Source organism: Chiroxiphia lanceolata, chromosome 6 (genome assembly GCF_009829145.1).
Source record: "Chiroxiphia lanceolata isolate bChiLan1 chromosome 6, bChiLan1.pri, whole genome shotgun sequence".
Taxonomy (NCBI): domain Eukaryota; kingdom Metazoa; phylum Chordata; class Aves; order Passeriformes; family Pipridae; genus Chiroxiphia; species Chiroxiphia lanceolata.
Genome location: NC_045642.1, coordinates 571272 through 590343, shown reverse-complemented (window position 1 = coordinate 590343; position 19072 = coordinate 571272). Strand labels below are relative to the sequence as shown.

At 68.3% G+C, this 19072-nt stretch overlaps 4 protein-coding genes across 6 annotated transcripts; 2 read left to right on the top strand and 2 right to left on the bottom strand.

The window, feature by feature from the left end:
- Window positions 1-556: 556 nt before the first annotated feature.
- Window positions 557-5174, top strand: P2RX3 (purinergic receptor P2X 3). Its single transcript, XM_032690950.1, has 12 exons — window positions 557-736; window positions 1452-1587; window positions 1660-1731; window positions 1807-1873; window positions 2836-2929; window positions 3023-3100; window positions 3209-3350; window positions 3902-4032; window positions 4140-4233; window positions 4311-4376; window positions 4529-4606; window positions 4769-5174. The coding sequence occupies exons 1-12, from the start codon at window positions 597-599 to the stop codon at window positions 4889-4891; spliced, it is 1221 nt and encodes a 406-aa protein (XP_032546841.1). The 5' UTR covers window positions 557-596; the 3' UTR covers window positions 4892-5174.
- Window positions 5175-5520: 346 nt separating this feature from the next.
- LOC116787977 (proteoglycan 3-like) lies at window positions 5521-6808 on the bottom strand. The gene is made up of 4 exons (XM_032690178.1): window positions 6543-6808; window positions 6333-6467; window positions 5838-5949; window positions 5521-5579 (listed from the first exon to the last, which is right to left on the bottom strand). Exons 1-4 carry the CDS (start codon window positions 6732-6734, stop codon window positions 5521-5523), a joined length of 498 nt encoding a protein of 165 aa, XP_032546069.1. The 5' UTR covers window positions 6735-6808.
- A 1283-nt stretch (window positions 6809-8091) lies between these two features.
- On the top strand, window positions 8092-10582 carry LOC116787976 (proteoglycan 3-like). The gene is made up of 7 exons (XM_032690177.1): window positions 8092-8102; window positions 8288-8401; window positions 8769-8875; window positions 9038-9144; window positions 9340-9471; window positions 9804-9915; window positions 10466-10582. The coding sequence occupies exons 1-7, from the start codon at window positions 8092-8094 to the stop codon at window positions 10522-10524; spliced, it is 642 nt and encodes a 213-aa protein (XP_032546068.1). The 3' UTR covers window positions 10525-10582.
- A 57-nt stretch (window positions 10583-10639) lies between these two features.
- Window positions 10640-18146, bottom strand: SLC43A3 (solute carrier family 43 member 3). Of its 3 annotated transcripts, none has more exons than XM_032690947.1 (13): window positions 18044-18146; window positions 14959-15197; window positions 14466-14595; window positions 14250-14296; window positions 14087-14163; window positions 13895-13987; window positions 13453-13592; window positions 13264-13370; window positions 12742-12903; window positions 12555-12668; window positions 12128-12314; window positions 11291-11414; window positions 10640-10909 (listed from the first exon to the last, which is right to left on the bottom strand). In XM_032690947.1, the coding sequence occupies exons 2-13, from the start codon at window positions 15134-15136 to the stop codon at window positions 10754-10756; spliced, it is 1515 nt and encodes a 504-aa protein (XP_032546838.1). In that variant the 5' UTR covers window positions 15137-15197; window positions 18044-18146; the 3' UTR covers window positions 10640-10753. The 3 variants fall into 3 exon arrangements, with proteins under 3 accessions (XP_032546838.1, XP_032546836.1, XP_032546837.1); XM_032690945.1 differs by lacking the exon at window positions 18044-18146 and adding an exon at window positions 16029-17623; XM_032690946.1 differs by lacking the exon at window positions 18044-18146 and adding an exon at window positions 17095-17623.
- Window positions 18147-19072: the final 926 nt, after the last annotated feature.

Here is a 19072-nt window from a genome sequence, read left to right as displayed (position 1 = left end):
CCGCGGGCCGCACACACGGGGCACCCCCCCTGCGCGCCCCCACCGCGGGGGTGTGTCGTTCCACCCCCCCCAAAACCGGGCTCCCCCAGAGTGGGGTGCCCCCCGCCCCCTCCGTGCACCCCAACGCGGGTTGGGGTCCCGGGTGTCCGGAGGGGGAACCCCAAAAGGAGGGACCCCACCGCAGGGACCCCCGGGCAGGACCCCGCCTGCTCCCTTTCTCCATCTCCCCGCGAAGGGGGGGCGACCCCTCCCGCCCCCCCGGGCTGTGCCCCCGCCCCCGGCCCCCGCCCTGCCCCCGCCTCCGCCCGCCCGCCCGCACCGCCCCGGCTGCCCGCACCCCTGCGGGCTGCTGCCCACACCCTGCCGGTCCCCGCGTCCTGCTGGTACCCCTGCCCGTACCCTTGCCCGTACGCCTGCCTGCACGCCTGCCTGCACCCGCACCCGCACCCGCACTCTGCCCTGCCCTGCCCTGCCCGCATCCCTCCTCACTGCCCGCACCGCTGCCCTGCCCTGCCCTTCCCGCATCACCCTCCGCTCCTGCCTTGCCCTGCCCGCATCCCCGCCGCCGGCCGCCCCCCTCCCACCCCGCGCCGCCCATGTCCCCCCTGGGCCCCCGCACCCGCTGGGTGAGCGACTTCTTCTCGTACGAGACCACCAAGTCGGTGGTGGTGAAGAGCTGGGTGGTGGGCGCCGTCAACCGCGGCGTCCAGCTCCTCATCCTCGCCTACTTCGTCGGGTGAGCCCCCCCCGGCACTTCCGGGACATCCCCCCGGAACATCCCCCGGGACCCCTTTTCCCGAGATTCCCCCCCCCCCCAGGACCCCCTTCCCGGCTCCGCGGGGTGTGACAGCCACTTGCTGCTGCAGGTGACACCCGGGGGTGACGAGGGCGATGGGGGGTTGACAGCGAGGAGGGGTGCGGGGTGAGGAGGTGGCCAGGCCGGGAGCGGAGGGTGAGAAGGCGGAGGAGGGACGGGAGAGAGGGTGACAAGTATGTCAGTGCCGGGAATTCAGGTGTGCCGCTGGGGTGACACAAGGGGGACAGCCGGGAGAGTTGTGCCAGTGGGGTGACACCGTGGTGACAGCCGGGACAGTGTGCCGGTGCGGGTGACAGGAGGGTGGCAGCGCGGGTGACATGGTGGGGACAGCGAGCAGAGAGGGTGTCGGCGCGGGTGACACAAGGGGGACAGCCAGGACGACACCTCGGGCGGGCGACGGGGAAGGGGACAGTGCGGGTGACACCGAGGGACAGAGCAGCAGCGGTGGTTGACAGAGGGGGAGTGTCCCTGTCACCGGCTGCTCCTGAGGGGGTGACAGCGGCCACCGGCGGGGGGTGACAAGCGGCAGTCACCGCCGGTGCTGGCAGCTCCGGGAGGTCCTGGGCGTCGCAGGCGGGTGCCGGGGAGTGTCCGGGGGTGGCTGTCCCCAGCGTCACCCGCGGTGCCGTCGCAGCTGGGTGTTCCTGCACGAGAAAGCGTACCAGGTGCGGGACACCGCCATCGAGTCCTCCGTGGTCACCAAGGTGAAGGGCGTGGGGCGCTACGCGGGGCAGGTGCTGGACACGGCCGACTACGTCACCCCCCCTCAGGTGAGGGCGAGGGGCCGCCGAGGGGCGCGGGCCACACCCTGGCGCGGGTCGGGTGACGGCGGCGTCCCCCAGGGCACCTCGGTGTTCGTGGTGGTCACCAAGCAGATCCGGACCGAGGACCAGGCGCAGGGCGTGTGCCCGGAGGTGCGGGGCGGGCAGGGGGGGCTCGAGGGGACCCCCCCTCTGCGAGCCCCCCGCCCGCTGACCCCCGCCCCGCAGAGCGAAGCCGCGTTCCGCTGCTCGGCCGACCGGGACTGCCGCGGGCTGAGCCCGGCCACGAGCAACGGTGAGGGACCCCCGGGGGGGCTGGGGAGGGGAACGGGCACGGCTGGGGGGGCCGGGGGGACCGGGGGGAGACGGGGACTGAGTTCGGGTACGAGCAATGGTGAGGGACCCCCGTGAGGGCTCAGGGGGGAACGGGGGGCTGAGTCTGGGTACGAGCAATGATGAGGGTGGGAATGGGCGGCTGAGGGGGGCTGAGTGTCCGGGGTGGGGTCGGAGACTGAGCCCTGCCACGGGCAGTGGTGAGGGACCCTCAGGGGGGCTGACAGGGCCAGGGGAACCAGAGCTGGCTGAGGGCTGAGTCTGGATACGAGCTATGGTGAGGGACCCCCATGAGAGCTGAGGCAGGAATGGGGGGCTGAGTCCTGGTACAAGCAATGGTGAGGGACCCCTGTGAGGGCTGGTGAGGGACGCCCGTGAGGGCGGAGGCAGGAATGGGGGCTGAGTCTCGGTACGAGCAACGGTGAGGGACCACAGCGGGAACTGGGGGCTGAGGGGGCCGTGAGGGACCAGAGGCTGAGCCCAACCATGGGCAGTGGTGAGGGACCCTCGGGGGTGCTGAGGGGGCCAGGAGAACGAGGGGGGGCCAGGGGCTGAGTACAAATATGAGCAACGGTGAGGGACCCTTGTGAGGGACGGTGAGGGACCCCCATGAGAGCCCAGGCAGGAACAGGGGGCTGAGGGGGCCAGGGGGAGGCCGGAGGCTGAGTCCCACCACAGGCAGTGCTGAGGGACCCTCATGGGGGCTGTGGGTGCCAGGGTGCTGATGAGGGAACTGGGAGTCTGGAGGAACAAATGGTTCAGGGTCCCAGGAGTGCTGACAGGGATCTCTATTCCCAGAGGTGCTCCTGGGAGTACTGACACAGATCTGATGTCTCAGGGGTGCTGACAAGGGTCCAGGGGTCCCAGGGTTGCTGGCAGGGGTTGGGGGGTCACAGGGGTGCTGACGTGGGTCTGGGGTCCCAGGGATGCTGACGGGGCGCTGTGTCCCCTACAACGCGACCCTGAGCACCTGCGAGATCCAGGGCTGGTGCCCGCCCGAGGTGGACACCGTTGACGTGTGAGTGGGGCCGGGGGGCACACGAGGAGACACAGGGAGGAGAGGGGGCCGTGCCCGGCCACCATGTCCCCAGGGTCACCCCTTTTCCCCCAGCCCCATCATGCTGGAGGCCGAGAACTTCACCCTCCTCATCAAGAACAGCATCCGCTTCCCGCTCTTCGGCTTTGAGAAGTGAGTGGCGTGGGAGGGGGGACACATGGCAACAGGGGGACACAGAACGTATTGACACAGGGACAGGCGCATCCCTCCATGTCCCCCCGTGTCCCCTCGTGTCCCCAGGACCAACCTGCCACCCCCTGGCAGTGGGGTGGAGCTGGGCCGGTGCCGCTTCCACCCGCAGCTGCAGCCCCTGTGCCCCATCCTGCGCCTGGGGGACGTGGCACGCCTGGCCGGGCAGGACTTCCCTGCGCTGGCCGCCACCGTGAGCGGGGGCACGGGGGGCACGGGGGGCATGGGGGGCACGGGGGGGAAAAGGGAGAGTGTGGGGACGTGGGGGCACAGGTAGGTGGGATGTGAGGGCATGGAGACGTGGGACTTGGTGACACAAAGACTCAGGATGTGGGGATGCAGGGATGTGGGACGTGGGGGTGTGAGACACAGGATGGGGGGATGCGTGGACATGGGGACGTGGGGACGCATGACATGGGGACACGGGATGCAGGGATGCGGGGTGTTGGGAACAGGACGTGGGGATACAGGAGCACAGGACACGTAGCGATGTGGGACTTGGCGATGTGGTGATGGAGGGTCAGAGGGACGTGGGGACACAGGCGCATGGATGTGGGCACGTGGGGTTTGGGGCGTGGGATGGGTCTATAGACATGGGAATGTGAGACTTGGGGACTCAGGGATGTGGGTATGTGGGACACAGAGCACGAGGCCATGGGAATGTGGGGCTGTGAGGCTGCTGAAACAAGACACTGTGGGAACAGAGGTCTGTGTTGCCATGTGGCTGATGTGGGGCCGGGGCAGGGGGGAGTACTGGGGATCAAGATCGGGTGGGTGTGTGACCTGGACCGGGCCTGGGAGCGCTGCCTGCCCCACTACTCCTTCACCCGCCTGGACAGCCTGGCCCGGACTCCTGCCCCCGGCTACAACTTCAGGTACGGCCGTGCCGCCACCGCCGCACACACGGCACAGGGGCGTGCGCCGCCTGGCACGGCCCCGTGTGCCCCTGTCCCTGTGTCCCCGTGTCCCCACGCCCCCGCAGGCACGCCAGGTACTACCGCTGGCCCGACGGCTCCGAGCGCCGCACCCTCACCAAGGCCTTCGGCATCCGCTTCGATGTCCTGGTGTACGGCAGCGTACGTGCGGGGCCGGGGGCTCGCGGGTCTGTGGCAGGGGAGGGGGCTTCCGCCGACAGGGGCTCTGCACCCCCCAGGCCGGGAAGTTCGGCGTCGTCCCCACCCTCATCAACACAGTGGCGGCTTTCACCTCCATCGGTGTGGTGAGTTGTGGCCGTTCTCAGCCCTGGCGTGGTGGCACCTCCCGTAGCCATGGGAGCACAGCACAGCCCCGGGGCGACAGTGGGGGACTGGTGGGGAGGTCAGGGGGTGCCCCATAGCACGGGGCCCCCCACCCCAACGACGCTGCCCCCAGGGCACGGTGCTGTGCGACATCATCCTGCTCAACTTCCTGAAGGGCGCCGAGCACTACAAGGCCCGAAAGTTCGAGGAGGTCAGACGTGGGGCCGGGGTGCCATGGGGATGGGGTCACCTCCGGGGGGCTCGATCGGCCCTGCCTGGGGCTGTGTAGGGCTGGCTAGTGGGGGCAGTGTCCCTGAGCCCCCCGGGTGCCCTGACTGTGGGACAGTGACTAACCCAGTGCCCGGCCCCACAGGTGCCAGAGGCCGGTGCGCCCACGACCCCCGCCACCCCCACGACGTGTCCCCCAGGGGCACTGGGGGGCTGCAGTCGGGACAAGCAGTCCACTGACTCAGGCACCTTCTCCCTCGGCCTCTAGCCCTGGTGCCACCTACCCCACTGAGGGGAAGCCCACGGCTGGGTGAGCGGCTTGCCGGGACCCCCGTCGGGCTCCTACTACCCACCCAGTCTCCACACTGAGCCCCATCCCACTGTCCCCAGTGCCCACCCCGCATGCCCATTTCCAATCCCAGTGTCCCCAGTACCCTGTCCCTTGCCCCCATGGTGCCCCCACGCGCCCTCCTCTGGCACCTCCCTGCTCCCCGCCGGCCCCATGCCGGGGGGCTGCAGCCCCCTACAATAAACCCGTGGCTCACAGCACCCACCCATGTCCAACCTTGGTTATGGGGAGGCTCTGACAGGCAGGGTTGGGATGTGGGAGCAGAGGGAGGGGGGGTCAGACTGCTGCCCCTGGGCAGGGGACCCTGTCCCCCCCCGTTGCCCACCCAGGGGCCACGCAAGAAACAGGGGACACCCCCAAACCCCTCCCTTGCCCCCCCCTTGGCTGCTCCCAGCACCCATCCAGGCCCCCAGCCCCCCAAACCCCTTCCCAAACACCAGGTGAGTGCTGACACCGAGGCTTTATTGGGCTCTGAGAGAGGGGGTGCAGCTCCCCACGTGGGGGTCGGTGGCAGGGCGGGCCAGAGAGGGCCTGGGGGGCTGAGACCCTCATATCTCACAGATGAAGGGCAACCGCCTCTTACATTTCACGCTCCTCCAGCGTGCGTCTGGGGAGAGAGGGGGGGTCAGCCTGGCACCCACCAGCACCCCCACCCCCAGGGACCCCCTCAGCCCCAGGGATCACCCACTGACCCCTCAATGCCAGCTCCCCCCAGTGACATACCCCCCCAGCCACCCCACACTAGACCCCAATGCCCTGGTGTCACTCCCCAGCCCGAGGTGCCCCAGCACCCTCCCCTCCAACCCCACCATGGGCAGGGGGTCCCCTGCAGCCCCCCCAAAGCCCCCCTGGAGCCCCCACTGACTGTTGGTGCAGAGGGCGGTGCAGAAGTGGTGGCCGGGCAGGGGGTGCCCGGGCAACCACTGGCTGAAGTCCCAGTGGCTCTGGTCAGTCCAGTGGCAGCGGGGTCTCGGGGTCTGCCAGGTAGAAGGGCATGTGGATCCCTGGCACCGGGCATGGGGTGCCCAGGGGGGTGGAGGGCAGGCTGGGCACCCGGGGTGTGTACTGGGGACAGTAGGATGGGAATGGGACTCTCAGGGTTGGCAGTGGGATACCCGGGATAGGCACCAGGGATAATGGAGTGGGAATGGGACATCCAGGGTGAGCACTAGGGATACTGGGACAGGGCTGGAGCATCCAGAGTGGGTACCAGGGACACCGGGGTGGGGTTGGGGCGTTCGTGGTGGGCACTGAGGACACTGGGAATGGGGCTGGGACACCCAGGGTGGGCAGTGGGGACACTGGGATGGGGCAGGGTGCCCCAAGGCCGGGCTGGTGGGCGCAGGGCAGGGGTCCTTACGGCGGGGTCGCTGACGGCACCGATCCAGACCAGGCCTGCGTTGCTGAGCCGGTGCACCAGGCGCAGCAGGAAGGCGTTGGTGCTGGCACTGTGGATCGAGGCCAATTTCCCGCGGTATCTCCAGGCACAGAAACTCTGCAGGGACGTGGCTGTCACACGGGGGACCAGAGCCCCCCACCCTGACCCCCCACCCAACCCACCCCGTCCCACCTGTGCTTGCCGGAAGGTCCGGCACCTGGGCACCATGATGTAGGTGCGGGTGCTGGCTCCTGGTGCGCTGGGGACGCTGAGTGTCTGTGTGTCGCTGGCCCCAGCAGCCTCCTCAGGCACCTCCAGCCCCACCGCCTCCTCCGTCTCCTCTGCCACTGGGCTGGCAGGGCCTAGGGGCACCAGCAGTGTCATCCCGGGGTCGGATTTGTTCCCAGGATGTCTCCACGGGCAGGTGGGGGTGTGGGGGCCACTCACCGGAGCAGCTGGGGGGGACAGTGCCCAGCAGGGCCAGGGTGAGCAGCAGACGGGGCCACATGGTGAAGGGGCACGCAGGGACACTGGGGACACCACCAGCACCCTCAGGAGATATCACAGCCCTGGGGACAGGGCCACCCTGGGGACAGCCCCATGGCCCTTCTGCCACCCCCAGCATCATCCCACCCTCCCCACATCTCCTGTGCCATCCCCAGCATTCCTTTGCCACCCACGGCGTCACTCGGTCTTCCCCATATCCCCTCTGAAACCCTCCCATATCCCCATGTCCCTCCACCATCCCAGTGCCACCCCATGCCCCATCCCCTCTGTGGCCCCCAGTGTCACCCCCACCGATCCCAGCCCTCCTGTGCCCACCATGTCACCAGTTCCTCACTTCCAACCCCATGGTCCCCATCCCCTGGGCACCCTGTGCCACTTCCAACCCCATCCCCTGGGCACCCTGTGCCACTCAGTCCCCCATCATGTCCCCTGGCACCCCAGAGACCCTCGTGCCAGCCTCCAGGACCCCCAACCCTGGCAGCCAGGGACTGAGTGCAACCCAATATCCCCTCACCTGCGTCCTGGGGGGCTCTGCCCGCTGCCACCCTTATATTGGTGACAGGGACACGTGTCCCCAACCGCAGCCCTGTGACACTCCTGACCACCAACTGCTGGGGACATGCTGGGGGGGACATGGGGGTGACACCCGGGGGGAAGTTCTGCCCACACCCCGCCTGGCCAGTGCTCAGGGTGTGCTTGGTCCAGGGAAGGGGGGTGCAGGGGGCTCACGGAGGGTGCTGAAGGAGTTTGGAGCACAGGGGCTCAGCATAGAGACTCTGGGAATTTGGGGTGCAGGGCCATGGGGAGGGGGCTGTGGGGGTTTGGGGTGCAGGGGCACAGGGGGCTTTTAGGGTTTGGGGTGCAGGGGCATGGGGAGGGGGCTCTGAGAGTTTGGGGTGCAGGGGCACAGGGATGGGGGCTGGGGGGGCTTGGGGTGCAGGGTGCTTGGAGAGAGAGTGCTAGGAGTTTGGGGTGCGTGGTCTCAGTACAAGATCTCAGGGAGTTTGGGGTGCAGGGGCACAGGGGGCTGCTGGGGAAGGGGGTGCACAGAGCATGGGGGTGAGGATGGGGATTTAGGGTGCAGAGGAGGGGATGCAAAGCCCTGGGGGAGCTGTGGGTGCTGAGCTGCCAGTCAGGGGGGTCAGTTGGGGGAAGGGGGGACCTGGGGGAGTCAGGAGGGGCTGTGGGCAAACGGCCGGGCGGGACTTGGGGGGCCACAGCCGCTGGGGAGGAAATGGCCCTTGGGCAAGCACGGCTGGCGGGAGATGGTATCAGCACCCCAACATCCCCTCAGCACCCCTCTGCACCCCCAGCAACCCCCCCCGGGACATGCTGTGCCCCACACACCCACACCCACCCCTCGGGCTCGAGCAGCCCCCACCCCTGCGGTCCCAGCCCCCGCTTTCCCCCCACCCCTGGTGTCCCTCCAGTGCCCCCCCGTGTGCCCCTGGTGCCCCCAAGTCCAGGCTGGGGTGGCGCAAGGCTGTGGTGGGAACATATGGCCCCGTCACCCTTATAAAGGGGACAGGGGGCAGGTCCCCCCAGCCACCAGGTGAGGAGTGGGGACAGGGGCATGGGGAGGGCTCAGCCCACGGCTGCTGGGGCTGGGGGTAGGGGTGGACGTCCCTGAGGCTGACACGGGGGGCTCTGGGGTGCCAGGGGGAGGTGGGGGTGGCACAGGGGATGGTGGAGGGGCATGGGGCACGGAGAGGCAGAATGGGGTGAGGATCACGGGTTGGCACCGGGTGTGGCAGAGGCTCGGTGGGGACACGGGCAGTGTCAGAGCAGACGTGTGGAGGATGGGTTGTCACCAAGAGGGGCAGAAGGGCTCTGGACCACGGGGGTGTCCCCAGGGTGGTGGAGGATGACTGGGCTGTGGTATCTCCCGAGGGTGCTGGTGGTGTCCCCCAGTGTCCCTGCGTGTCTCCCCACCATGTGGCCCTGCCTGCTGCTCGCCCTGGCCCTGCTGGGCACTGTGCCCACCAGCCACTCCAGTGAGTGTCCCCCTGCCCCTGTGAGTGCCCCCCACGCCCCCACCTGCCCACGGGGACGTCCTGGGGACACCCTCAGTCCCTGTCACCTCACTGCCATGCCCACCTCGCCAGTGCCACCGCGTGCCCAGGGCTGGCAGCAGGCGGCAGAGGGACCCCGGTGCCAGCCCTCACAGCCCTGTCCTCTAGCCAGCCCTCCACCCCCCCGCCAGCCCCAGGGGGTGCCCGCGGCCGAGGCCATCCCGCAGCCCCGCTACGCGGTAGTGAAGCGGCTGCGAACCTACTCGCGTGCCCAGGTGAGGGGACGTGGGGCAGGGTTGGGTGCCAGCGGGGTACGGGGTACCGGGGGTCCCGGGGGGTCCCGGGGTGCCAGGCCATGGCCATCCCACAGCGGCACTGCCGGGAGGTGGCGGTGGGAGGTGTGTGCGGGGGTGCTGAGGTGCGGGTGGGTGCCGGCGGGTGCCCGGTGCCAGGCTGTGCCCGTCCCGCAGAGGTACTGCCGGGATGTGTACCGGGGCCAGCTGGCCTCCGTGCACAGCGCCTCCCGCAACCAGAAGCTGCAGAAACTGGCCCGCACCTACATCCACATCGCCGTCTGGATCGGGGCCGTCACCAGCTGCAAGGTGAGGGGGCACCGGGGGGCACCTGGGCTGGCCGGGGGGGGCTGGCACCGGTCTGGGGGGACAAGGGGCTGGGTGTGGAGTGCTGGGGCTGCTTTTTGGAGGTGAGGGGCTAGGTGGAGGTGCTGGGGCTGGCTGGGGGGTGTTGGGTACCAGACGCTGGGTGCTGGGCTTGGTTTTTGGGAGATGAACCAGGGTATGGGATGCTCAGGATGGGGACTGGGTCTTGAGGGGTGAGGAGCTGGGTAGGGGTGCTGGGGCTGGTTTTGGGGGGAGAGGGGCTGGGTGTGGGATGCTGGGGGCTGTCGCTGGGGGCTGAGATGTCACCACGGCAGGGAGGGAAGTGGGCGTCATGCTGGGAGGACTCCAGCCCCTGGAACTACGCCAACTGGGGACCCACCTATCCCCACCACATTGTCACCACCTGCACCACCCTCAGCACCCGAGGTGAGGGCATCCACACCCCCCCCCCCACCACGCCGGGCACCCGGGCTCGGGGGGCACGGGGCTACTGGGGACAGCGGGGGAGCCACTGGGAAGGGGCACAGGGCCACTGGAGGCAATGGGGAGGGCACTGGGAGGGGACACAGAGCTACTGGGAGCAATGGGAGGGGGTTGAGGGCTACTTGGGTCACTGGGAGGCACTAGGAGGGGGCACAGGGCTACTGGGAGCAATGGGAGGGGGTTCAGGGTTACCTGGGGCACCGGGGGGGCACCGGGAGGGGGCACAGGGCTACTGGGAGCAATGGGAGGGGGTTCAGGGCTACTGGGAGCAATGGGGGGGCACTGAGAGGGGGCATAGGGCTACTGGGAGCAATGGGAGGGGGTTCGGGGTTACTTGGGGTACTGGGGGGGGCACTGGGAATGAGCTGCAGGGTACTGGGGGCACTTGGAGGGGCATAGGAGGCATTGGGAGGGGTTACAGGGCACTGGGGGCCACTGGAAGGGTTATAGAGGGGCTCTGGGGTCCACCCCATGGCACTGTCCCTGTCCCCAGACGGGCTCTGGCGCAGCCGCCCCTGCTTCCAGCTGCGCCCCTTCATCTGCCAGTACTGATCTCCCAGCGCTGCCACGGCCCCCCAGTTCCCTTCCCAGTAAAGCAGAGGTGCACTGAGCCGTGTCTGTGTGTGCAGGGGGCCTGGGGAGGGGGCTGGGGGAGCAGCACGGCGGGTGGAGGGGGCAGCGATGTTTATTACCCCCAAACCCCCCCATCCCACCGGCACAGCACCCCCAGGGCAGTACAAAAACGGGGTGCTGGGTGCCGGGTTCCTGGCAGGTGCGGGGCTCAGTGAGGCATCTCGGTGGGGGTCTCGGCGGCAGGGGGGGCTGTCAGGGGCGTGCCAGCTGCCTCCAGCTCCTTGGCTCGCCGCCGGCACTCGCGGGCCACCACCACGGGGCTGACGAAGGCCAACAGCACCACGGCGATGAGCCCCACGTTTACCTGGGGAGGAGGGAGCGCCCGGGAAGGGGGCTGAGGGGCTGACCCCACCCAGGGGGAGCCCCTGGGCCAGCCCCATGGCCACCCCAGTCCCCTGTGCTAGGTCAGGTCCCCCATTTCCCCGGGGCACGACCCCCACCCTAGTGTGAGGCAGGATCCCCATCCCTCCCGGGGCTGGACCTCCATTTCCCCATGGGGCAGGAGTCCCACCTCACTGAAGGACAGCACCCCAATCCCTCTCTGGGCAGGACCCCCATTCCCTCAGGATCAGGACTGCCATCCCTCCCCAGAGCAGGACCCCCATAACCCCGTGGAGCAGCCACCCCATTCCCGATGGAGCAGGCCCCCCCCCCCCATCGGGGAGGGGCCTCAGGGTGCACTCACATAGAAGGGGTCCCCTTGGAGTGGCCCCTGCACCAGGGCGACACAGGGGTACTGCAGGAGGGCCACCAGCGCCGACAGTGCCATGGCCAGCCCGTACAGCTTCCCAAAGTGCTGCGGGGGGAACCTGCCGGGCACCCCCGTCACTGCCGGGCACCCCCCAACACCCTGCCCCTGGCAACCCTCCCAGTACCCCCCTGACACTCTGACCCCTGACAGCCCCACTCTGACACACTGTTCTTTGGTGCTGCCACCACAATACCCTGTCCTCTGACACCCCCAACCGTGCCACCACCCCTGCCACCACCACCATGTCCCCTGCCACTCCCTGACACTGCCAGCACCCTCTGCCACCACCACCATGTCCCCTGCCACTCCCTGACACTGCCTGCACCCTCTGCCACCACCACCACGTCCCCTGCCACTCCCTGACACTGCCAGCATCCTGTCACCACCACCATGTCCCCTGCCACTCCCTGCCACTGCCTGCACCCTCTGCCACCACCACCACGTCCCCTGCCACTCCCTGACACTGCCTGCACCCTCTGCCACTGCCACCACATTCCCTACCACTCCCCGACACTGCCAGCATCCTCTGTCACCACCACCACGACACCCCCACCCTCCAGCCCCAACACCCTCCCCTTCCACCCCCGCCCTGACACCGCCACCCCCTCCCCTGCCACCGCCGTCCTGTCCCCTGGCACTCCAAGCCCCATCACCACCCTTTACCACCCCTGCACCAACCCTACCGCCCCGTCCCCTGCCTCCCTCGCGATGGCCCTGCCACCATCCCCTGCCACCCCCAGCCCGTCCCCGAGGCCACGCCCTGGCACTCACGCGATGGCGAGGAAGGCGGCGTTGCCGCCGTAGAGGAAGGAGCGGCTGATCACCTGCAGCACGAAGGTGGCGAACTGCACCTGCAGGACGGGCACGGCGGCGCACACGGAGAACAGCAGGCACTGCACCACCGTCACCACCAGGGACACCACCGCGGCCCGCAGGTCTGCCAGCGCGCCCCGGGCACCTGCGGGCATGGGGGTCAGGCCACGGGGACACGGCCCCCTCCCCGAGTGCCGCGGGGCTCGGGCACGGCGGTGGTGGCACACGGTCACCCGCCCAGATGAGGGCATGGGAGGACAGAGACCACCCCCAGGGCTGGAGGGGTGATTACCCCCGGGGGGGGGGTCAGAAGGGGTGGTTATGCTGGGGGTGGGGGGTCTGGGGGCTCGGTCCCCCTTTGGAGCAGGGCAGCGAGGACAGTTACCCTCGGGGCGGTGGCGCTTGCCCCGCTTGTGCCAGTCGAGGATGAGGCCGTTCCAGGGGGCACAGAGCACCCCGCAGAGCTGGGTGAAGGCGAAGGCGTTGGTGTAGGTGCTCACTGAGGGGGGAGAACAGCGTCAAGTGGGGGGCCAGCCCCGGGGGTGCCCGCCGTGCCCCCCGCGGTGCCGTACCCGTGTTGGAGTCCCCGTGCGACAGGCGCTCGAGCAGCGGGTTGAGGGTGCCGATGAACAGGTAGTGGCGCAGCTGCATGACGGAGAGCCAGGCCACATGCCAGGCGAAGAGCCACGAGCACACGCAGGCCCGGAACGTCGTCCCGGGGGGGGTGGCTTCACCTGCGCAGGTATCAGGGCAGGGCATGCAGGAACACGCCCCTCCCGGCCCCACCCACCCGCTGAGGCACCTTGTCCCTCCCACCCGCTGGAACCCCCCCCCAATCCACCTGTATGACCACACCCCATCACCTGTAGTGCCACGCCCACCCTCTGACCACCACACCCACTCCCAGGCTCCACCCCTTCACCTGCTTATTAATATATTCTCCAACCATGCCCACCACGGGCCACACCCCTTCATCTGCATAACAGACCCTGCCCACCCTGCAGCCACGCCCATTGAGCCAAACCCCTCCCCATGATAAGCCCCGCCCCCCGACAAGCCCCGCCCCCTGAAGACCAGATCCCCACTCCCGGCACCTCGAGGAACAGGGGGCTCCAGGGGGGTCTCCTCAGGGCCATTCTCCTCTGGGGGCCTCTTCTCCTCGTAGGTGCGGTAGGAGCGGGAGCGCCCTGGGCATTGCAGCCTGTGGCAGTGCCTGTGTCACCCGCTGCCCGCGGGGTGGGACCCACCCCCAGCAGGGCACACTCAGCCCCCCCCCCCCGTACCCGTAGTCGTAGCCGGGGGGCAGCGGGTAGGGGATGCGGGTGCGTGGCATCAGGAAGAGGGTGCGCAGCAGGTGCCAGGCGCTGCAGGCTGCCAGGAAGAGGAACATGGCTTGCAGGGACAGCCCCTGTGCGTACAGCAGCTGGGGACAGGGACAGAGATGGAGTCAGGGACAGGCTGCCACTGGCCACCGTGGCCACCTGCTCAGGCCCTGGGTCTGTCCCCACATGTGGCCCCAGCAGTGGATCAGCTGTGTCCCAGACTGTGTCCCCAGTATTTCCACAACTTTGACCCAACTCTGTCCCCCGTATGTCCCCGGCTGTGTCCCCAGCTGTGTCCCCAGTATGTCCCCAGATGTCACCCAATCGTCCCCAGCTCTGCCCTCCCCTGGGGGCACCCTGCACCCTCGCCCGCCACCGCCACATCCCCCCGCCCTGTGCCCACCTTGACGATGAGGAAGATGGCGGAGGAGGAGTCGAAGGCCCCATTGTAGAGGGTGATGATGATGGAGCGGTACTTCCCAAACAGGTTGCCCACCTGGCACCGAGATACAGCCCCCCATGCCATCAGGGTCACCCCGTGCCAGGCAGGTTGCCCCTGTCGCTGGGTGGGAGTCGGGGTGCTGGGGGAACCCACCTGCATGTTGGTGAGGATGAGGAGGATGCCGCCCACCGACAGCATGGACATGGCCGGGAAGAGCAGCACTGCCAGCTCTGGGGACACAGGGGTCAGCAGGGACAGGGGGGGTCCCCAACAGGTCCCCCACAGGGCTGGGGTGCCCCTGCCCACAGGGTCTCACCTGGAGTGGAGAAGGCAACGAGCAGGGTCCCGCCGGCGTAGAGGGAGCTGAGGGGACAGCGGTGACACGTGGGGATGGGGTCCTGAGGAACACCGGTGACCCCAGCCCCGTGGGTGCCCCTCGTGCCATCAGGACCTTCCTGCCCCATCCTGCCTGGACACTTGGGTACCCCCCATCTCTCAGCAGCCCCCCGTTACCCCCCGGCGCAGGGCTCACATGGCGATGAGGCGAGCGGCCAGGGTGCCGAAGCGGTCGAAGACGACGCCCATGGGGAAGGTCATGAAGTTGTTCATGAAGGAGCCGATGGTGAAGACCAGGGAGAACTGCTCATCCTGCGCACTGCAATCTGGGGACGGCGGTCAGTGGGGCGTGGGGACATGGGGGCACAGGGACATGGGTGTGGGGACACCGGGGATGAGGGGATGCAGGGACCCGCAGGGACCCACAGGCACAGGAACAGCAGACAGCAGGAACCCAGGGAAACACTGGGGATGTGGGGACACCGGGGACATGGCTGGGGTCTAGTAGGGACATGGGCATGGAGGCAGTGGGGACACAGGATGCTGCAGGGCATCAGGACAGTAGGGACAGCAAAGACGTGAGCATGGGGACAGCAGAGACTTTAGGCAAAGGGACAGCGGGCACGCAGGGCACATAAGGGCATCGGGACAGTGGGGACACGAGGACAGGGACAGGCAGGGTTCCCTACCGAGCCCCTCGGTGTGGTTGGTGGGGGAGGGCTGGCACAGCCACCAGAAGTAGCCCTGTTCCTTCAGGACGAAGACGAGGGAGGCCCAGCCGAAGATGATGCCGCAGAAGGCGCCGCACTCCAGCAGCCCCGACACGAAGGTGCCCAGGCGCTTGGCCAGCCCCGCGCCCCCCGCCATGGCACCCGCCCGGGCAGCCACCGGCACGGGCTGTCACCGGCCTGGGGCGTCTCCGCCGAGCCTGCGGGTGACACCCGTGTACAGGCACATACACACGTGTTTACATGTGTGTACACCCGTGTACAGGCACACACACACAAGTTCACGTGTGTGAACGCCTGTTCATATGCGCAAACATGTTTGCATGCACGCACGTGTGTTCACATTTACACACAGCTGTTCACAGGCGCACACACGTGTGTTTGCATGCACACACCTGTTTATAGACACGCACGTGTTTACAGGCACACACGCATTTACACGCACACACACATTTACATGTGCACACACACATGTTCACATGACACACATGTTCATATGACACACGTGTTCACATGCTCACACACATGTTCACATGCACACACACATGTTCACAGGCATGCACACGTGTTCACAGGCACACACGCGTTTACATGCGCCCACACGTTTACATGTGCACACACACGTTCACATGCACACACACATATTCACAGGCACACACATGTTCACTAGACACACGTGTTCACGTGCACACACACGCGTTCACGTGCACACACACACGTTCACATGCACACACACACATGTTCACAGGCACACAAATGTTCACATGACACATGTGTTCACGTGCACACACACACGTTCACATGCACACGCGCCTGTTCACAGGCACACACATGTTCACATGCTCACACACACGTTCACATGCACACACGCATGTTCACATGCACACACACACATGTTCACAGGCACACACATGTTCACATGCTCACACACACGTTCACATGCACACACGCATGTTCACATGCACACACACACATGTTCACAGGCACGCACACACAACCATGCCCGCTGGCCCCCCTCCTGCACCCCTCACCTGCACGAGGCCAGGGCCCCCTGTTGTCTCTGTCACCGCCGCCACAGCGTTTGAACCCCGGCAGGGTGGCCCGGGCGCACCCCCACAGCCCCACACACACCCCCTGCTAATCTCCCGGGAGCACCCGTGGATGCCCGGGGCTGCCAGCACCCGATAGCACCTCAGTCCCCCTGACAGCTCCTCGGTCCCCCCGATAGTGGCTCTGTCCCCCCGCCGCACCGGGACCCCCCCGTGCTGTCCCTATCACACTGTGCCGGCCCGTCCCAGGACCTGGCACGGCCCTGGGGACACTGGCACATTGCCGGGCACCCTGGTACGTGCTCCGGGGACAATAACACACCTCTAGGAATGCCAACACCCCCCCCGAGGACACCAGCACCCCACGGGGACCTGGCACAGCCACGGGGACACTGGCACGCTGCCGAGCACCCTGGTGTGTGCACTGGGGACAACACAACAACACACACACACCCCCCGGGGACACTGCCCCCCTGCTGGGAACCTGGCACAGCCCTTGGGAACCTGGCACACTCCCTGGCGACACTGGCACAATCCCCGGGGATAGTGCCACCCCCCAGGGACACCAACACACCCCCCTGGGGACCTGGCACAGCCCTTGGGAACCTGGCACAGCTACTGGGGACGCTGGCACAGCCCCTGGGGAGGCAGGCACGCTGACGGGGATGGTGGCACACCCCCCCTTGATGGTGACACACCCCCCGGCGCCCCAGCACAGCCCCTGGGATCCTCCCTTGGAGACCCTGTCATGGTTCTCAGGGACACTGTCACACCTCTGGGGCCCTGCCGCCCCTCGGGGACCCTGTCGTGCCTCCTGGGATCCCCTCACACTGCTGGGCACCATGACGTGTCTCCTGGGGACGCTGCCACCCCAACCACTGCGCTGCACTGGGGATTGTCACCCTGCCGGGGGTGACACCGGGTCACCCCACACAGGCAGCTGGGACTCCCTGCGTCACCAGTGTGACCCACGGCCAGGTGCCACGGGCACCAAGGCCACGTCACTCCCCGCCCGTCGCTGTCCTCCGTGTCCCCCCGCCCTGCTCACCCGCACGCAGCCTGGCTCCACCACGCCGGGGCCCCCGTCACCGTGTCTCCGTGTCAGCGTTCGGGGCTTCTCCCTGTCCCTATCCCGGTCCCCCGCCGGCGGTAATGTCGGATAATGAGCCTCATTACCGGCGTCCAGCGGCTAAAGATTAACCTGGCCGAGATCGGGGGGGCCGGCCCGGGGGGACCGCGTTATTTTTAGCCACCTAGAATGGGAGCTGCGGCCGCGGTACCCACTCGGGGGGCATCGGGGCACCCCAAGATATGAGTGTCTCTGCCTGGGACACCCCGAGGCACTTGGGTGTCGTCTGCCACCAAGCCAAGACTGGCGTGTCCTGGCCACACTGGTCTAGGGTTCACAGTGGTGAGCCCCCCGCGGGAAGAGCAGGAGGGTCCAGGGTGGGGCAGGGGTGCCTGGCTCTGGTGACTCTGTTCCCTTCTTCCTCTCCGCCTCTGCTGTGTCCCCCCAGCTCACCCTGAGCCGTGACGGGGGGCAGGTGGGGGGGGGGTCTCAGGGCTGCCACGGGTCTGGGCTCCGTGGAGGTGGGTGCCGCAGGGTGGGCAGCGCCCGCGCCCCACGGAGCAGGGGCAGCCCCGGCCGCGGGAACTTTGCCCGCGCACGTGTTCGGGGGAACACGCACGTGGCCCCGGGGATGAGCAGCCGAGGGGCATCGCCGCACCCGCGCCCCGAGCCTGCCCCACGGCCCCGGGGCCGACACAGCCCCGCGGCCCCGCCGCGCGGCCCCCCCGCGCCGCCCGGGACACCCGCACCGCCTCCGTGCGGACCCCAGCCCAGGGCCCCACAGCCCCCGGAGGCCCTACAGCCCCACGGCCACCCCGATCCTCCGTCCCCCGTCTTCCGGATCCCGCCATCCCCGCCGCCGATCCGGGTCCATCCGGGCCCCTCCGCATCCCCGTGGCTCCTCCCGCCGCATCCCCGCGCCGCTCACCCGCCTCCCGCTCGGCCCGGCGGGGAGGGACCGGGCTCTCCCCGCCCCGGTGCCGCCGGTGCTCCCCGTGTTCCCGGGGCCACCCGATGCCGCGGCCACCCCCGGCGGGCGGAGCGGCCCGGCCCGGCCCCGCCCCTGGCGTGGCGTTAGGGGGGCGCGGGAGGCGGCTCCGGTGGAGCGGCCCCGGTCATCCGTGGGTCCGCCCCAGAGGGGCTGTCCCGGCACGGAGCCCTCCCCCGGTGCCACCTCTACACCCCCCGCGGGTCCCCCCCCCCCCGCCATCTCCAGGTGTGACACCTCCTCACCTGGTGTCCCTAGGGTGTGCTCCCACTGGGGCCACGTTTTGGTCACCCTTGGGTCATGCTTGGGCCACCCCTAGGCCACGCCTGGACACGCCAAGACCACCCTTGGATCACCGTTGGGCTACCCCTGGGCCACTCCAGCTGTGCCATCCCAGAGCCATCTCTGTGCCACCCCACCGTGCTTTGCTGTGTCCTCTGTCCGTCCCCGCCCCTCCCCGGCCTTCATCCCCCCCAGGACAGCCCTGTCCCTCCTGTCACCCTCCCCCTGGCTGCCCACACCACGTCCTTTCCTCTCTCCCTCTGTCCCTCCATCGGTGCTCGCAGCCACCCGGCCTGTCCCCACCCCTCCAGTCGTTCATCTGCTCCTCCAGCTGCCCTTCTGTCAGTTCATCACCCGTCCATCTGTCCATCATCTGCCTGTCTGTCCGTCACCTGTCCATCTGTCCTCCTCCAACCACAACTCTGTCCATCCCGTCCCACCACCATCCAGCTGCCCATCACCTGCCGTTGCCTCCATCTGTCCGTCTGTCTGCCTGTCCTCTCCATCCACCCCCCACCCATCCATCCGTCCATCTGTCTCCAGATGTTCTCCGCACATGTGTCAGTCCCTCTGTCCTTTCCTTCCCTACACCTGCCCGTCCCTCCGCCTGTCCCTCCTTCCATCCTCCACCACCCATCCCTTCCCGGACCCCCACGCACCCCGTCCCCAGCTCCCCCGGGCAGTTGG

Bases quoted from the DNA above. Each gene is read 5' to 3' on its own strand.
- P2RX3 (XM_032690950.1), top strand. From the start codon at position 597: ATGTCCCCCCTGGGCCCCCGCACCCGCTGGGTGAGCGACTTCTTCTCG. The intron at 1,732-1,806 runs GTGCGGGGCGGG...CCCGCCCCGCAG, and splicing joins CGCAGGGCGTGTGCCCGGAG to AGCGAAGCCGCGTTCCGCTG. The intron at 4,607-4,768 runs GTCAGACGTGGG...CCGGCCCCACAG, and splicing joins AGGCCCGAAAGTTCGAGGAG to GTGCCAGAGGCCGGTGCGCC.
- LOC116787977 (XM_032690178.1), bottom strand. From the start codon at position 6,734: ATGACACTGCTGGTGCCCCTAGGCCCTGCCAGCCCAGTGGCAGAGGAG. The intron at 5,950-6,332 runs GTAAGGACCCCT...TCTACCTGGCAG, and splicing joins GTGCCGTCAGCGACCCCGCC to ACCCCGAGACCCCGCTGCCA. The intron at 5,580-5,837 runs GTCAGTGGGGGC...CTCTCTCCCCAG, and splicing joins CACCGCCCTCTGCACCAACA to ACGCACGCTGGAGGAGCGTG.
- LOC116787976 (XM_032690177.1), top strand. The intron at 8,402-8,768 runs GCCACCAGGTGA...GGTGTCCCCCAG, and splicing joins ACAGGGGGCAGGTCCCCCCA to TGTCCCTGCGTGTCTCCCCA. The intron at 9,472-9,803 runs GTGAGGGGGCAC...TCACCACGGCAG, and splicing joins GGGCCGTCACCAGCTGCAAG to GGAGGGAAGTGGGCGTCATG.
- SLC43A3 (XM_032690947.1), bottom strand. From the start codon at position 15,136: ATGGCGGGGGGCGCGGGGCTGGCCAAGCGCCTGGGCACCTTCGTGTCG. The intron at 14,596-14,958 runs GTAGGGAACCCT...CGCCGTCCCCAG, and splicing joins CAACCACACCGAGGGGCTCG to ATTGCAGTGCGCAGGATGAG. The intron at 13,988-14,086 runs GTGGGTTCCCCC...TCTCGGTGCCAG, and splicing joins TCATCCTCACCAACATGCAG to GTGGGCAACCTGTTTGGGAA.